This window comes from Arachis ipaensis, chromosome B5 (genome assembly GCF_059453495.1).
Source record: "Arachis ipaensis isolate K30076 ecotype BB chromosome B5, ASM5945349v1, whole genome shotgun sequence".
NCBI classification, from domain to species: domain Eukaryota; kingdom Viridiplantae; phylum Streptophyta; class Magnoliopsida; order Fabales; family Fabaceae; genus Arachis; species Arachis ipaensis.
Window position 1 is genome coordinate 132,382,852 of NC_142440.1, and position 19,171 is coordinate 132,402,022.

The 19,171-nt window shown below is 33.9% G+C and overlaps 1 protein-coding gene and 1 non-coding gene across 2 annotated transcripts; both read right to left on the reverse strand.

Annotated features, from left to right (window-relative positions):
- Positions 1-1,338: 1,338 nt before the first annotated feature.
- On the reverse strand, positions 1,339-1,410 carry TRNAP-AGG (transfer RNA proline (anticodon AGG)). Its single transcript has one exon. It is a non-coding gene; the product is annotated as a tRNA-Pro (tRNA).
- Positions 1,411-1,520: 110 nt separating this feature from the next.
- On the reverse strand, positions 1,521-4,523 carry LOC107643983 (Heavy metal transport/detoxification superfamily protein). The gene is made up of 4 exons (XM_016347746.3): positions 4,039-4,523; positions 3,523-3,576; positions 2,507-2,566; positions 1,521-1,840 (listed from the first exon to the last, which is right to left on the reverse strand). The coding sequence occupies exons 1-4, from the start codon at positions 4,345-4,347 to the stop codon at positions 1,712-1,714; spliced, it is 552 nt and encodes a 183-aa protein (XP_016203232.1). The 5' UTR covers positions 4,348-4,523; the 3' UTR covers positions 1,521-1,711.
- Positions 4,524-19,171: the final 14,648 nt, after the last annotated feature.

Genomic DNA, 19,171 nt, shown 5'->3' on the forward strand with positions numbered 1-19,171 from the left:
CGTCAAGCTACCGGATTACTGGATCACTGGTTTAACTGGTAGATTATTGGTCGAACCGGTTAACCCGGTCACTAGTCAGGCTACTGGGTCACTGGATCATTGCTCACGTACAATTATTTTCATGTGAAGTTGATATTTAAAAACCGTTAGATGATTTGACAAGTTTGACTAAATTATCATCTGACAATTTTCAACTATCAACTTCATATTAAGACAAATGTATGTGAGTCTTTACCTATTATTATATACTACAAGTATTTATTAAAAAAATAAATAAATTGTGATTAATAAATTTTTTTTGTTTATCTTTTTAATTTGTATTAAATATAAAATTATAGTTAAACAAAATATAATTAATTTAAAAATGAATGACTTTAAAATTAAAATAAATTGAATATAAGTAAAATAAAATATCCTATATGTATTATAATTTGTACTTATATTATTAAGAAGCATTGTAGCTTGGTGGTCCTATCAACTTTGTTACTTCCTTCAGGTAAGAGGTTCGAACCCAAGCACGCTGGTGCGTCGTAGGTTCGCCTTCAACTACGACCGAGCAGTTCGGTCGGACCGATCTTCACGGGTTTGATCGGTTCGTGTCAGTTCTCTACCTTAAGCAGTTGGAACCTTGGACCGGACCGGTATTGAATCTATTTCATTGGATTTTCGGTCGAATCGATTGATCCAGTCCGATTTTAATAACTATGAGATTAAGTATACGTATAAAGTGTAGTCAATTTATTTTTATACACGTATGATTTATTTTAATAATGTCATTTTTTAAATTAATTTTGTAGTGCTCATGAATAACTAATACAACAATACAAGAATATTTGTTTTTATTAAATTAAATTAAGTTATTAATTTAAATTATAATCATCCAAATTCTAAATGAAATATTTTTATAAATTTAAAATTTAAAATTATTTGAATTAAATTGGATGAGCACATCTTAAATACTGAGTCACCAATTTGCGTATTGTGCATGTCTCGAAAACTAAGCCCATATTCTATTCTTGCATGGATCTTGAGACTGAGACTCCATTTAACTCTTCTGACATAAATTGTATGTGGCCAATTCTGCATTATATAATTACACTGTATTTCATATATTTTTATAAATTTTATATTTATTTAATAAAATAAAAAAATTCCAACACCTAGCAAGACTCTTTAAAATGTGTTTATTATAAAATAAATTATACAATATTTAAAATAAGAACTAATTTACAAATTTTTAAATAGTAAAAATTTGATAAAATTATAAAAATCAATCAAGTAATTAAATCTTATCATTATTTTCAAGAAATAAAAGAAAAACAAAACAAAATAAGAATGGGGGCATTCCGAGAATTGAACTCGGGACCTCTCGCACCCTAAGCGAGAATCATACCACTAGACCAAATGCCCACTCTCGTAATATCAATAATTTGAGAGTTTTTCCAATAATAGAAAACATATCGCGCTATAAGCCCAGTTAATGGTTTAACACATCAAACTTATAAACAAAATATGCTGTATGTGCCAAAAATAAGATCGAACACTACATTTAGTTGTTGCCAAATTATGTCACGTTCAACTGTGCATGCTACATTCGGTCAGCAATATGAAAGTAGGCTTTTACAAGGAAAAATAAATACACACTTTTTTTTCTCTTCTAATTTTTAGATGCATTTTCTCCATCTCCGGTGTTCTTAAATAACACACTAGTTTATTCAGCTGCAACATATTCTTCATCAAAACTCAGATTCAGTGTCTGTAATTTGAAACCCGAACCTTGTATTGTTTCCACCAAACTAGAAGCCACACCTGTTGCTTGGACAGTTGTCTGCTTCTTCAACTAAACAAACATCATAGAAATTCACCATTAATGATTTTTGATATAGAAGCAGATTCTATGTGCAATTTTTTAAAATAAAACAGAAGGTACATTCTAAATTGTTTTCAAGACATAGAATGGGTTCCTCATATTGAAAAGCTAAAAATAAAGTGTATGGCAAAGGTTACTATTGGACCAGTCATCCTCATTGGCCCAACGGAAGCAAAATCAGGCCCAATCAGATTAAATCATCTTTATATCTCCCCACCTCTCTTTCTTCTAGAAGTAGTGACTCATATCTATGATTCTGAAGAATGATATACACAACAAAAATTCATAATACACAGTTTATTAATCTTTCTTTCTCCGCCCATTGTCTTAGTAGTTACTAACCCAAACAATTATAATTTAACACCTATTGGGATGAGTCATTTCAAATTAATTGATAGTATAGACTGATTGATATATGAAACTTTTCAAAATTTTGGTTTTAAGCAGAGCATATTTGTTCCAGAAAATATATTAAAGAAAAAAAAATCCATGAGCATAAATTTATGGAGTTCGTCATTTTGTAGAATATTTCATCTTTGCATTACCTGCACTTCCAGGATAACACTATAAGAGTAGATTAAATTCTTTGAAATTTGAGTTTATCACTGGAATCCTTTTGGCAATATTAGAGTATACCTCTACAGTTGCGAGTCCCTCAAGAACCTGAACCTTCAAACTTGCAACACCCTCTATGTCCTGCCCAAAAAGAACTAGACTTAAGGAAATTGAAAAGCAGCATAAGTTCAATTAAGCCAAATTTCACAAAGACAACGGCAACATGACTAAAGAAGAAAGAAGACAAGTCACAAGAGTCCCCAGCAAATTATTTCCTGGGAATATAGCTTAACAAAAGTCGCTAGGTGGTATGGATTTCTTTCCAGAAATTGTAACAAATCTGCAATATAACCACTCACAGAAAAGGAAGGAAATGTTGAATGCAAAGAGAGAAAAAGTTCAACCAAAACACAAGCAACTTCACTTGCTTTTCCTCTCTTACCCCATATTACAAATTTACATTTGTTCCGCAATGCATATGCAGAATCTAAAACATTCATGAAATAACTGTTACAAATTCCAGCTAGTTCACCTGCATTGGCAAATCAATTTTTGGTACAACAGTGTGTGCATCATGAGCTACTTTTCAGAATACCAGAACGCTGCTATACAATTACATAAATGACAACGTTATTTCACATTTTTATCCAATTCTGTAGAATGCATTAGACCCTATAACTAGAGGAAGAGACATGGTCCAGCATAAATAGAAAGTCCATGTCTGACACCTCTATCTACACCCTCCTTAATTTCTTCATCATCATCCTTTTATCATATCCTCAATCAAAGATACACACAATTTCTAAAACATTATTTTAATTTACAATTGAACACAACATGCATTGGAATTGGGATTAAAAACCATCACAAATGTTTGTCATACTTCCTACCCTCCAACATCATTACAATTTATAATCACCCAACAAAAACTGATATGGTCATTCTGAGAAGAAAATAACAGATAGTTACTTCAAAAGCATATTCTAATTATAAGTATTATTGCTACTACTGCTACAGGGAATCCAAAGAATAAACACATACAAGGAAATACGTCAAATCAAAGTAATAGAACAATAAAAGAAAGTTTTCGGATGCACCTCTAAGGCCTTGGATACGGTTGGAATGGCTGATTCACTCATTGTTCCCTCTGCCTTCAAATTTGCGAAATGCAGACAGTTAGTCTCAAGAAAGAAGGAACAATTAAAAAAAAAAAGGAACACAACTACAATTAGTAGTAACCGAAAGTTACTAAACACTCGAATAGACTCAGATTTTACCAGTTTAGTTCCCTAAATTGAGTTTAGGAGTGAAATTGTATTATTAAAGTGTGTAATCTCTCAAGTTTGAAAACCTTGCTGAAGATGTAATTGCACAAACAGTCAAACACAACCCAGCCATTGAATGCTCAAATTAGTACCCAAAGTTCACCAAGAAAAAAAAGTATTGATTGAGTGAACACTACTAGTAAAGAACAAAAATTGGAGTCACAAGTTAAAGGCGCATCAACATAACTAGTTAAATTAACAGGCAATGTTCCACTCCAACTCTAGAATTTGAAATTAGGGCATTCTAACAAAAGCACGGGAACTGGATTGGGGTGCGTGTGTTGATACCTGAAAAAACATGGTGAGAGTATCAGACGGAGAAACGGGAACAACAACGGGTTGTTGTTCGGTGGTGGCTTCTTCTTGTTGTTGCTGTTGTTGAACCTCTTCTTCAACAGCTTTGGTAACGAATAACCACCTACTCCTACGGTTGTTGTTGGTGTTGTTGCAGGTTGTGCGTGCCCGCCGAGGAAGAAAAAGCTTGGAATTTTGGAAGGGGAAGAAGGTGCGAAAAGCAAGTGAAGAAGAAGAAGAAGAGGAAGGGGTGGGGAGTGTAGAAGAAGAGAAAGGAATGGAGTGAAAAGAGAGTGTGGCCATTGTGGCAAATTCTCAAACACTGAACGCTCCCTGAGGACGTTATTTGCCACTGGGCACTGGGTGGCGTCACCCTATCTGTCTATCCAGTATCCGCACACAAACACACTCACAAGCAAACGACGCTAAATACAGCACTCTCAAGGGGCAAATTGTGGTAGAAAAGATATCAGTACACCGAATAGCGAATAGGATTGACTTTTATATAAAAATTGTTGTAATATAAATAATTAAGGAAGATATAATAAATATAAAATAAGAAAGTGTAAATTAGTATAAGAAAGAGAGATTAGTATAAGAGAGAGAAGAAATTGTTGTTATTGATTGATTGTGTGTAAAATGTATCAGAGGATACTTGCTATTTATACATGTAAAGTGATTCCACTTTCAACCTTCATTTATTGTTTTTTGTCTTGTAAAGAGATTCATTCAGTCTTAAGAATGAAATCCACCTAAGCTATACGTGGTTATCCATCTTTATTACAACACTCCCCTTGGATGACTATTCAGGATTATTGCCTCGTTAAAACCTTACTAAAGAAAAATCCAGTGGGAAAAAACCTTAATGAAGGAAAAAGAGTACAATATCCTTTAGTGATGGGGACTGCCTCATTAAAAACCTTGTCAAGAAAAATCTAATGGGAAAAAACCTGACCAAGGAAAAAAGAATACAGTCTCCCCCTCTTGCCGACATTATTTTATATCTCGAAATCGGCGCATCCCAATCTGATGTACCAATCTTTCAAAAGAAGATTTTGGGAGTGACTTTGTGAATAAATCTGCCAGGTTATCACTTGAGCGGATCTGTTGGACATCAATTGTCCTTTGATTTTGAAGATCATGAGTGAAGAAGAATTTGGGAGAAATATGCTTTGTTCTATCACCTTTGATGTATCCACCCTTAAGTTGAGCAATGCATGCTATATTATTTTCAAACAGGACAGTTGAAGCTATCTTATGATCAATCAGTCCACATGATGACAGAATATATTGGATCAAACTCCTCAGCCAAAAACACTCGCGACTAGCTTCATATATCGCAAGTATTTCGGCATGATTAGAGGATGTTGCAGCAATCGTCTGTTTCGTGGACCTCCATGATATAGCTGTACCACCATATGTGAATAGGTATCTTGTTTGAGATCTCCCTTTATGTGGATCAGACAAATAGCCAGCATCTGCATAACCAACTAGTTGTGACTTGGATTCACAGGGATAAAACAATCCCATATCAATCGTTCCATGAAGATATCGAAAGATTTGCTTGATTCCGCTCCAATGTCTTCTGGTTGGAGAGGAACTATACCTTGCTAGTAAGTTCACAGCAAATGATATATCGGGTCGTGTATTATTAGCAAGATACATTAGCACTCCAATGGCACTAAGATATGGTACTTCTGGACCAAGGGTATCTTCATTTTCTTCTTTAGGACGGAATTGATCCTTCTCCACATCCAAAGATCTTACGACCATTGGGGTACTCAAGGGATGTGACTTATCCATATAAAATCTTTTCAAGATCTTCTCTGTGTATGTTGTTTGATGAATAAAGATCCCATTTTTTTATATGCTCGATCTGCAGGCTGAGACAAAAATTAGTCCTTCCAAGATCTTTCATCTCAAACTCTTCTTTTAGAGTTTTTATAATTGTTGGAATCTCTTCAGGAGTGCCAATGATATTTAAATCATCAACGTACACAGCAATTATAATAAATCCAAATGCAGATTTCTTTATGAAAACACACGGGCAGATATCATCATTCTTAAATTCGTTTTTGGCCAGATACTCAGTAAGACGATTGTACCACATTTGTCCAGATTGCTTTAGACCATATAAAGATCTTTGCAATTTGACTGAGTATAACCCTTGCAAATATTCATTGGATGGTTTAGATATCTTTAGTCCTTCAGGGACTTTCATATAGATATCCCGATCTAATGAGCCGTACAAATAGGCTGTTACCACATCCATTAAATGCATATGCAGTTTATGATATGTAGATAAACTGACCAAATAACGCAATGTTATCGCATCCACTACAGGGGAATACATTTCTTCATAATCTATACCGGGCCTTTGTGAAAAACCTTGTGCCACAAGTCAAGCTTTGTAGCTCACAACTTCATTTTTCTCATTTTGTTTTCTCACAAATACCCATCAGTATCCAACAGATTTTACATCTTCAGGTGTACGGACTACAGGTCCAAAGACTTCACGTTTTGCAAGTGAGTGTAACTCAGCCTTCATGGCTTCTTTCTATTTTGGCCAATCATTCCTTTGTCGACATTCTTCGACTGATCTTGGCTCAAGATCCTTACTTTCATGTATGATATTCAATGCCACATTATATGCAAATATTTCATTGACAATTGTCTTATTTCGGTCTCATTTCTCTCCTGTAAAGACATAATTTATCGAGATCTCATCATTTTCACAATTTTCAGGTACCTGAACGTCTTCTGGCGTTATATCAGAATTTTGGACAACTGCAGGTGTCTTTACAATATCTTTTTCAACAGGAATCGTATTTACCTCTTTTCTCTTTCGAGGATTTCTATCTTTGGAACCGACAGGCCTGCCACGCTTCTGGCGTGTATTTGCTTCAGTGGCTATTTGTCCTACTGGGACATCAATTCGAATTGGGGCATTTTCCATCCTTCTACGTTTCTGGCGTGAATTTGCTTCAGTGGCTACTTGTCCTACTGGGACATCAATTCGAATTAGGGCATTTTCCGCTGGTATATAAGATTTGGTTATCCTCTTTGTATCGAAAAATGCATCAGGCAATTCATTTGCTATTCTTTGCAAATGTATAATCTTTTGAACTTCTAGTTCACATTGCCCTGATCGAGGATCTAAATGCATCAACGATGATGCATTCCAATTAAGTTCCTTTTCAGGAAACTTATTCTCTCCCCCTAATGTTGGAAATTTTGATTCATCAAAATGACAATCCGCAAACTGGGCTTTAAATACATCTCCATTTTATATCTCAAGATACCTCACTATAGAGGGAGAATCATATCCAACATATATCCCCAATTTTCTTTGGGGTCCCATTTTAGTGCAATTAGGTGGTGCAATGGGAACATATATTGCACACCCAAATATTCTTAAATGGGAAACATTTGGCTGCTGGCCAAAAGCTAATTGCATAGGATAGAACTGATGGTAACTCGTTGGCTTCAAACAAATAAGTACTGCGGCATGTAAAATAGCATGCCCCCAAACTGAAGTTGAGAGATTTGTTCTCATAAGTAAGGGTCTAGCAATTAATTGGAGGCGTTTAAAAAGTGATTCTGCTAACCCATTTTGTGTGTGAACATAAGCTACTGGATGTTCAACACTTATTCCATTAGTCATACAATAAGCATCAAATGCTTGGGAAGTAAATTCGCCAGCATTATCAAGACGAATTGCTTTGATTGGATTTTCTGGAAATTGTGTTTTTAATCGAATAATTTGAGACAGTAATCTCGCAAACGCCAGGTTGTGAGAAGATAATAAGCACACATATGACCATCTCGAAGATGCGTCTATCAGGACCATAAAATATCTAAAAGATCCACATGGTGGATGAATAGGTCCACATATATCACCTTAAATCCTTTCTAGGAATTCAGGGGACTCAAATCCAATCTTTACTGGTGATGGTCTTACAATTAACTTTCCCTGAGAACATGCATCACAACAAAATTCACTAGTTTTAAGAATCTTCTGGTTCTTTAGTGAATGTCCATGGGAGTTTTCAATAATTCTCCACATCATGGTTGTTCCCGAATGACCCAATCGGTCGTGCCAAGTTATGAATTGATTTGGGCTAGTAAACTTCTGGTTTACAGTAGCATGTGATTCAATTGCACTAATCTTGGTATAATATAACCCAGATGAAAGTGAGGGCAACTTTTCTAATATAACCTTTTTATTTAAATCATGAGTTGTGATACATAAATACTCATGATTTTCCTCATTCATCGTTTCAATATGATATCCATTTTGGCAAATATCTTTGAAACTCAACAAGTTCTTCAGAGACTTGGTAGATAATAGTGCATTATTTATTATAAATTTTGTTCCTTCGGGAAACAAAATTATAGCTCTTCCGGAGCCTTCTATCACATTGTCCGAGCCAATAATAGTATTAACATATTCTTCTTTTGGCACAAGATGGGTAAAATATATAGTACTTTTAAGAATAGTGTGCGAACTTGCACTATTCGCAAGGCAAATATCTTTAGAGTATATCCTTGCCATTTTTCTTCAAAAACAAATGATAATAATAATAAAATGAGTAGAAGTACATGCACAGTAAAATTATTCACATGAATACTTAACAAACACATACATATATCAAACTATTCCATCATTGATCAAATAGCCAATATTTCCTTCAGAATCTTTAAAGAAATTAGATACATCATAATGAGCGGTGGAATTTTCATCATTTGAAACAAAATTTGTTTCCTTTCCTTTGTCATCATTTTTCAAGGATACTTGATAAAGATCAACTAAGTGCCTTCGCGTACGACAGGTACGTGACCAATGGCCCTTTCCACCACAACGGAAGCATTTATCCTCAATTGATTTATTTTGCTCATTGTTTCTTTCTTTATCCAACTTCTGGTGAGATCTTTTCTTGTGAACATAATTTCTTTTCCTTCCATAATTTTTTTTATTATAAAAATCTTGCCATTTACCTCTTCTGGGGTTATAATTTGCCGCATTTGCTTCAGAAAATGGGGCGGCGCCAGCTGGGCGCGTTTCATGATTTCTTAAGAGCAACTCATTGTTGCATTCAGCAACAAGAAAGCAAGAAATTAACTCAGAACATTTTTAATTTTTTTTCTCGATACTGCTGCTGCAGGAGCACAATCGAGGTATGGAAGGTCAAGAAAATTTTCTCTAACATATCGGGTTTGAGGAAGTATCACCGTCTTTTGATGATTGTACCTTTCTTCAAGGCCTTTCCATAGATCTGCAAGATCTTTGTGAGATATTCATTTTTCAATCATACGTCAACATGACGACGAAGAAAAATCATGGCTTTGGCTTTATCCTTCTGGGATGCATTATTTTTAGCCTTAATGGTATCTTCAAGATCCATTAAATCAAGATGGATTTTAACATCTAGTATCCATGATAAATAATTATTTCCAAATATATCAAGAGCATTAAATTCAAGATGAGAGAGCTTTAACATAATAAAAATTTATTACCTGGAGTCTTCCTAAAATTTCGTTAGAGCTTTGTGCTGATAACGTGTTGTAATATAAATAATTAAGGAAGATATAATAAATATAAAATAAGAAAGTGTAAATAAGAAACTCTAGTATTACTATTCACTACAATTACTATCACAATATAATTAATATATTAATATTGTAGTATAAGAAAGAGAAAATAGTATAAGAGAGAGAGAAGAGATTGTTGTTATTGATTGATTGTGTGTAAAATGCATCACACGATGCTTGCTATTTATACATGTAAAGTGATTCCACTTTCAACCTTCATTTATTGCTTTTTGTCTTGTAAAGAGATTCATTCAGTCTTGAGAATGAAATCCACCTAAACTATATCCATCTTTATCACAACAAAAATATAATTATTATTAGAATGAATATCCATCTTTATCTCCGCAAAATTTTTTAGAAAGATTATGAGGTTCCAGCAAAAAAAAATACCATTTTTGATCTTTGATTTTTTATTTTGTGAAACTAGTTAATTTTTTTTGTTAATAATCTCTCTTGAGTTAAAAATATGTTTTATTCGGTACGTTAATCAACTGATTTTTAATTTTTTTATTTTTTTATATATAATGACTATGGTTTGGCAAATTAGACTGGCAATTGAACTAGGAATCGGCGATAAAAACGACCTGATCCAATATTTAAAATCGCCAAATAAAAATCTACTTAAAAATCGTTGAATCGGCCGGTTGGATTGGACCGAAACCGACAACGTCATTTTGAGTTTCTTTTTTTTTAAAAAAAAAAAAAACCCCAACGCATAACGCGTCACCCACCCCCTTCCTCTAACACTCCCTTCGTGACTCATTTAGACTCAGAAAAGCAATGCTTCAAAGTTCAAAAATTAGGATTCTAAGTTCCACTGTCGCTGCAAGGAGTGAGCCATTGCCTCCATTCGTCGAGCTTCCGCAGCGACCCTCTCCATCCCCTGTTCCCTCTCAGACTCACCAATCGCAGGCCCACAACTTCTTCCTCGAGCGTCCATCATCTTACCGTCAAGTAACTCGTTGTCTTCATCTGTTCTCTGCTCGTCGTTTTGCGGTTTCTTTTAAAAAAAATAAATCCTTTTTCCTTCCCCTCGAGCAGTGCAGCGCGCAGGTTCCACTTCTCCTCCTCCTCATTCAGATATAGGTATCAAGGTTGCGAGAATCGAGCCGGACAATGAACTGGTCAAATAACTGGTTCAATGATTTAATGATTCAACCGGAGTCGAATCGTGGTCGAACCGATTTAATTAAATATAAAATAAAAAATATTAAAAAATAAAAATTTAATATATAATTTACCTACAATTTATTATTAAAAATTCATGAAACATCAAAGTTTATGAAAAAAATTGATAACACATCATTTCTTTTCTCCCTGGATGATGAGGAGGGCCCAAGGCCCAAAAACTAACACAAGACTAATCTGGAAGATCTAATACCAGCTACATCCAAAAAAAAAGGAAAGAGGAATGTTGGAGGAACTTCGAAGAAACTGATGCCCATCTCTTGAATCTGACCTTCTCTTGCCAAAAAAATTATCAGATCATTCAATCCAATTTGCCCAATATGATACAAAACAACATAACTCGGAAATTAATTAACTAAAAAGCACAACCATTAACTAAGAAAAACAACAAACAACAATCAACAATGAAAAAAATAATCCAGAAAAACAATCAACTGGCAGAAATGAAATTGGAGAAGTAGTGGAAGACTGGAGACTGTACAAAATTAACTCAAAAATTTATCAATAATTGACAATAATTAACTCAACAAAAACAACCTCTCCTGTTAACAAAATCACTAATCAAGGAAGAGAACATCAGCGACACAGGAAGAGAACTGCGACTGTGTGAACGCCAGAGCCGACATGAGTTTTCGGCGATGGAGAAGGCGGTGAGGGTGAGAGTGAGGGTGAGTGTGGGTACTGGGTAAGGCTATGAACTCTGATTTTGATACCTCAATATATGCGACTTGGGTGAGGGTGAGAGAGAGTGAGGTCAGAGAAAGAGCTTGAAGAGAGATGTCGAGGGGAGAATGAACCACCGCAACGACAAGAAAAGGATTGCGACTGGAAACGAAGACCGCAAACAAACGTGCTCGTGGGTTCTGTGCACGTGAGTGACGCCGATGAGAGAAGTGGTTGGCTCGGTTGAGGCCAGTTCGGCGGCGACAGCAACCTCTGGCCGACGGAGAGTAGCTCGGCAACGGAAAAGGGAGATGCTGGCATGCTTCTCTGCTCTGATATGGTTTAGGGTTGGGTTTGTGAGAGAAAGAAGGGGGATGTGGATCTGTTCCTTTTTGCCTTTGTTTTCGATCAAAACGACGCCGTTCTCTATGTCAATAGCGAACCGGGCCTTTAAAAAACTCAGCCGGTTCGATCGGTTTGTCGGTTAATCGACAGTTCGATCGATTTTTCAACCAGTTTTTTGCAACACGATTTTGGAGATTAATCGAACGAACCAAATGATCGGTTTTCGATTAACCCGGTTGAACCGGCCAATTCGGTTTAGTTTTTAGAACCTTGACAGGTATACAGGCCTCACCCCCAAAACACAAATCCTAGATTACTCCCCTACCGTTGCAAGGGTTTCACTCAGCGTCGCTGTCCATTGAGCTCAGACACCACCGTGTCTTCGTCCGATCGTCTGTGGCTCTATGCTTCTTTCTCATTCAACAATTGGTGTGTCTTCCTCAAGCTCACAAAGGCAATGGCTTCATTTTTACTTATACTTGTAGAGTGATTAGTATACAAACTTTTGGAAAAGAAAAAAAAAGAACATATACATATACAATAAAATATAAATTATATCTTTTTATCTCTAATATTCTGAACTTCTTTAATGTTTAATTTAATTAAATTTTATTTTTAATTTTTTAATAAATTTTAATTTTTTCAATAATTTTAATTTTTTTACTACAGATAATTATTTCTTTTATTTACTTAGAATAAAAGTAATATGATCAAGATTAAAATTAAAAATAAATTTATTTAGAATGAAAATAATGTGATTAAGAGTAATTTACTTAGATATAATTAAAAAATAATCGAATAATTATCTATTGTAAAAATTGATATTATTAAAGAATAAAATTAAAATTTATTTCAAAATTAAAAATAAAATTTAATTAAATTAGATATTAAAAAACTTCGGTACAATAGAGTAAAAAAGGTATAATTTATACTTTATTATATATATATTCAATTTTTTTTAAGTTTATCTACTAATCATTTTAGAAGTATTCTATGATGAGAAAAAATCTTGAATTCGTAATGCAATTTATTTCGTTAAAATTTACTTTTATTTTACTTGATTTGGTAATTCTTTTAAAAATAATGTATCGTTTTTGTCCCTAATATTTTCATTCTATTTAAATCTTTAACGTCTTAAAATCGTCTCAATTTTCTCCCATCGTCAATTCTGTTAACAGATTTCTAATGGTAGGATAATATTGGGACAATTTTAAAATGTTAGGGACTTAAATAGGACGATTTAAATGTTAAATATAACTTTAGGACTTATTTCAAATATTGAAAACAAAAATAATACTTTATTCTTTTTATTATTAATTAGTTATGTATTTTAATTATTTTAAAAATTAAAATTAAAAAAAATAAAATCGAGTTCACATTATCAAATGTTATATACTTGCTAAATAATATGAAACAACCAGCATGTTTCTATTTTCTAGTATTTCTATTTATATTTAATTTTAATTGTTCAAATTAAATACAGCATTAATCCCTTTTTATTGTTATTTTCTTTTTTATTTCTCTTTCATTCCTATTCTTTCTCAATTAAATCATTCTAAATTTTCCGCGTGGTATTTTAATTCATCGCATAATTTATTTTACTAACTTACTAACTCATTTCATCTTTGTTTTTTTCATAATTATACCTCTTCGATCGATTCTACTATAAAAAATTATTTATCAATTATCATCAATTTAATTCATTGCCAATGGAGACATCAAGTAGTATTATCATAAAAAGGATCATAGTGCAAATTTTGATTGAAGTTTTGTTGGAATTTGATTTGTAGATTTGTTAGTATAATAGCAATTGATCTCTAAATTTAGTGGGCTTTGATTTCCGATTGAAAAAATATAGGAGGACCACGCTCATTCTAAATAACTGATAAATCTTAAATTTATGGTTTATTCTATATTGAATTTAGGAGATTTTATCAACTTATCTCACATTTATTTAATGAAATAGCATACTTTTATAATTTTCTCTAATTTTGTATTTAAGAGTGAAAACATGTTTTTTAGGCCTTAAATTTGCTAATTTTAATTCACTTTAATTCCATTCAAATCTTCCATTCAAATCTTTGATATGTTTGTTGAGTGATTTTAGACTTATAAGGCAAGGATTGGATGGAAGAAGTGAAGAGAAAAGTATGCAAAATGGAGAATTCATAAAAAAATGAGCATTTGGAGGAATCATGGCCACGCGCACACGTCACCCACGCGTACGCGTGAGGAGGAAATTTGCCAGCGACGCGCACGCGTCAACCACGCGCACGCGTGACGCTGATCACGTGACCTCGTTAAAGTGAATTTGCTGGGGGCGATTTCTGAACTTTCCAAGCCCAAATCCAACTCATTTCTGAAACTATTTGATGCAGAACTCAAGATGGACAAAGGGGGGAGCAATTAGATTAGTTTAGGATCATGCTTTAGGTTATTTCTAGAGAGAACAGCTCCCTCTTCTCTCTAGAAATTAGGGTTCTTAGTTTATTTTCATGTTAGATCTAGGGTTTAATTCTTGTTTTCATCTAGTTTTCTTTATAATTTATTGTTCTTATATCTTTGTTCTTCTTAGTTCTCTTGTTAATTTTCTTTTTATGTCATTTTTATGTTCATGCACTATTGTTGGATTTGGATTCTCTATTAATGCAATTTATGTTTTATGTTCCTTTATTATTTAATTGAGTTGTTGTTATCATTTTCTTGCAATTGGTAGTGGTAGATTTTATTATTTCTTGCAATTTATGATGCTTTCCTTTTATGCCTTCCAAGTGTTTGACAAAATGCTTGGTTGAATTTTAGAGTAGCTTTTTGAGTATTCTTGGCTTAGAAAGAGAAATTAGGCAATCTTGAGTCATTAATACCCAACTCATGTTGGTGATCTAGAGTTGTTAGTTAATATTATTTCCATTGACTCTAATCTCTTGCTAATTCAATTAGGGAGTTGATTAGGACTTATGGATTGATATTAACTAGTCCTATTAGACTTTCTTCCTATGTTGAAGATAATATTGTACCTTCTTCCGATGTTGAAGATGACTTAATAGGATTAGCTCTTGTTAATCATTGTATGATAATTAAAACTAGGATAGAAATCCTATATTCTCAATCCTTGCCATGAATGTCTCTCTTTAGTAATTGCTTTCTTTAATTGTTTGCTTTAATTTCTTGCCTTTTTAATTTCTTGCTTTATCAACCCAACCTCTTAAATTTTATAACCAATAATTGAGCACTCGATTGTAATTCCTAAGGAGAACGACTCGGGACTAATACTCTCAGTTATTTTTATTAGGTTGGACTTGTGACAACCAAAAATTAAACTTTAATTTGAGGATCGATTGTCGGTTTGGGCTATACTCACAACGAAATTATTTTGTTAAATTCTGAACTAGTATAAATCCTCACATCAATAACATAAACAATGAATTAAAAAAATGTTAAATTAATTTTTAAAAATCAAATTTTTAATTAATTAAGAATATTCAAATTCTAATTCCATTTTCATTCTCCACTCACGGTAAAAGAAAGCCCCAAAACCCTACTTTCTCTCTCCCAAACTCTTCACACTGCGCCGCCCTCTCGCCAAAGACCGCAGTCACTTCATTCGTTGCACCTCCATTCTAATTTCTCCCTAAAATAAAAGAAACATTCAATACATCTGAAAGTAAAAAAAAATATCCATATAAAGAGAAAGAAACATACATCTAAATCAAAGAAACATTTAACTATCAAAATTAAAAAAAGAAACATCCAACGAGAACACCAATGTGCGACGGGCGGCTTTCTTCCTCAACAGGAATGCGCGTCGTAGGGGAACAGTAGAGCAGTGCGGCTGTGCGCGATGTAATGGGGCAATGGGCGGCCTTCTCACTCGTCGGGAACGCATGACTGTTGGAAACAGAGGCACGGTGCCGCTATGGGGAGTAAGGGAGGAGGTAGCGACGCCACTTCGCGGGCTTCAGGGGAGGTGGATTTGCGACAATGAGCATGGAGTAAAGACAATGGTGTGGCGTGGAGGAGAGACGGAACAACGTTTCCGTTCTGGGCGAGGTGGCGACGGTAGCACACCACAGCTTCTTGACTAACGACGGTGGATGGTGTTTAAGAGGAGGCGGCAGTGGGAGGTGATACGGGTTTTACAATATCCGCAAACTACTGGCAAGTGCACTGGATTGCATCAAGTAATACTATGATGAATGGGTTATCGTTCCCATGAGGATTAATGGATCAAGCAACAATAATCAATTGACTATTCCAGTTAGATAATTCATAATTGAATGGTGATTTAATCAAAGAACATAAACAAGCAATTGAATACTGGATAGTAAAATAAATGGACTAGAATTAAATGACTGGAAATAAAAATAAAATGACAACAATGCTCATAAATAAATTAGGAACATAAGCAGTAAATAGATCTCAATTGTAAAATTTAAATAAAGCAGTAAATGAAAGTAGTAATCAATCAATTAAAAAGATAAGATGAGAAAGAATATTGAGGTTCAGAGATGTTAATTCACTTAGAATGATAAATCTCAATTGTATCTCAATCAGACAATTATAGATCTCTGAAAAATCAGAAGTGATTGAATTTCAAATCCTTGGTAGCTCAACCTCTCTCTTGACTTAATCAATTGCCAATTCTTTGATCAATTGTTCATGAGAAGAGATGAAGCACATTTCTTGATTTCTAAACCACACAATTCTTAAGATCTGAATTTAGTTGATTCACTGTCACATATCAAATCTAAATTCAAAACCATAAGTATTGAGAGAGGATCTTCAAGCTCAATTCTTATTATTCAATTTTTGAATTGATCATAAAATTCAACTCAGATTCAAACAATTTTCCAATAAATTTGAATCATTGAAATAAAGAACGAAAATTCTCTCTTAAAAATAACAATGCACAAATCAAAGATATAGAGAATCAATACATTTATTTCATTAGAAATTAATAGAGCTCTTCCCCTTAATGGAGGAGAGTTCTATTTATATTTAGTTTTAATTGTTCAAATTAAATGCAGCATTAATACGCCCCTTTCCCTTTTTTATTGTTATTTTCTTTTTTATTTCTCTTTCATTCCTATTCTTTCTCAACTAAATCATTCTAAATTTTTCGCGTGGTATTTTAATTCATCGCATAATTTATTTGACTAACTTACTAACTCATTTCACTCTAATTTCTACCTAAAATAAAAGAAACATCCAATACATCTGAAAGTAAAAAAACATCCATATAAAGAGAAAGAAACATACATCTAAATCAAAGAAACATCTAATTATCAAAATTAAAAAAAGAAACATCCAACGAGAACACGAATGTGCGATGGGCAGCCTTTTTCCTCAGTAGGAATGTGCGTCACAGGGGAGCAGTAGGGTGATGCGTGAGCATCTTTCCTATCTTTTTCCTAGTGAATTTGTATTTAATTCGTTGAGTTTAATCAAGAATTAATTATCTTTTAGCCACTATGGATGGTACTTTGAGTTGTATACAATTCTGTTTATTTTAGGTAGCATTTGGTTGGATTTGATGGAGCTTCCGCAGAAAAAGAGAAGAAGGCCATATAGAGCATGAATGACTTAAAGGATGGAGAGGAAGCTTGCACAAATGGAATCAGCACAAGAATTAAAGGAGATGACAGCGAAGAGCGATGCGTGCGGGTACCTGACGCGTGCGCGTACCTGACGCGTGCGCGTACCTGACGCGTATGCGTGAAAAGTGAAGTTGCACAGCGTATGTGTGACACGCGAAGAAGACCATCGACGCGTACGCGTAACTGACGCGTACGCGTGACGTGCGTCACGTGCAGAAAATGCTGATTCCTATTAATTCTGATTTAAACTTTAATTTTAATAGGAAAAGATATTATTTTAGTTTTAGAAAATAGATTTTAAATTAATTAGGATTAGATATAAAAGAGAAAAGAAACTTCTCTTTTGGAGATTCCAATTAGTTAACTTTTCATTCCACCGCAGCCCAATTTACAATCCTTATTTTCTCTCTGAACCATGAGCAACTAAACCTCCACTGTTAAGGTTAGGAGCTCTGTCTATTGTATGAATTGATACTATTATTTTTCTATTTTAATTCATGTACTGATTTATATTTTAAGAATTATTTTCGTTCTTTATCTTATGAATTTGGGTGGAACGGAAGTATGACCCTCTTTCTAATTGAGTTCTTGTATAACTTGGAAAAGCTCTTTACTTGAACAACAGCTTGAAAACAATTTCTCCTAAATTCTAATTATCTAGACTTAACGGGATACGTGACATATAATCCTCTTATATTTGGATAATTAAGATTTTGTGGCATAATAACTAGAATTAAACTTCACCCCCTAATTGGAATTAATTGACCAAGGAATTGGCGGTTGATGAAAGTTAGAGGAGACTAGAAAGGTCTAAGGAATTAGGGTCTAGTCACATATAGTTTGCCATGAATTAAATCTTGCATGATTAAAATAAATTAATAAGAAAGTCAATCTGGAAAATAGATAACTTTGAACCCTTAACTGCCTTCTCCATATTTTATTCCCAACTTATTTATTTGCCTGTCTTCTGTTTAAATGCTTTTTGAACTCTCAAACACTATTTTTTATTTGTCTAACTAAGTAAATCATTTAATCATTGTTGCTTAGTCCATCAATCCTCGTGGGATCGACCCTCACTCACCTGAGGTATTACTTGATACGACCCGGTGTACTTGCCGGTTAGTTTGTGGTTATAAATTTCGCACCAAGTTTTTGGCGTCGTTGTCGGGATTGACTGTGATTAACAACTATTAGTTATTTGATTGCTTAGATTAGGCGTTTTAGTTTTAATTTTATTTAAATTTTGCTTTAGTATTTTCGGAAAAAAAAAATTTTTGTTCTTTCTTCTTTGCTTTCTTGTTTACCACATGGTGCGTTATAATTCTTTTTGGTGTTTTGTGCTAAGAAAAATAATGGAGAGAGATCACATGGGTTACTACTCACACCCAAGGAGTGATTCATATTATTGTGAATGGGAGAACTATCCAAATTGTGGTTGACAAAGTCAAAACCAAAGAGACTTCAGTGCTCCATGTTCCAACTATCAAGAACCACCGTCTCCATATTCATACCAAGAACCATCATCTTTCTACCCATATCAAGAACCATCATCTTTCTACCCATATCAAGAGCCACTATCTCCCTATTCACACCAAGAACCATCATCTTTTTACTCTTATCAAGAATCATCATCTCCTTCTTATCCATATCAAGAGCCACCATCTCCTTATTCATATCAAGTACCATCAGATCTTGAGCTTCTCATGAAAGAATTCATACATGATATAAAGACGAGTGTCAAA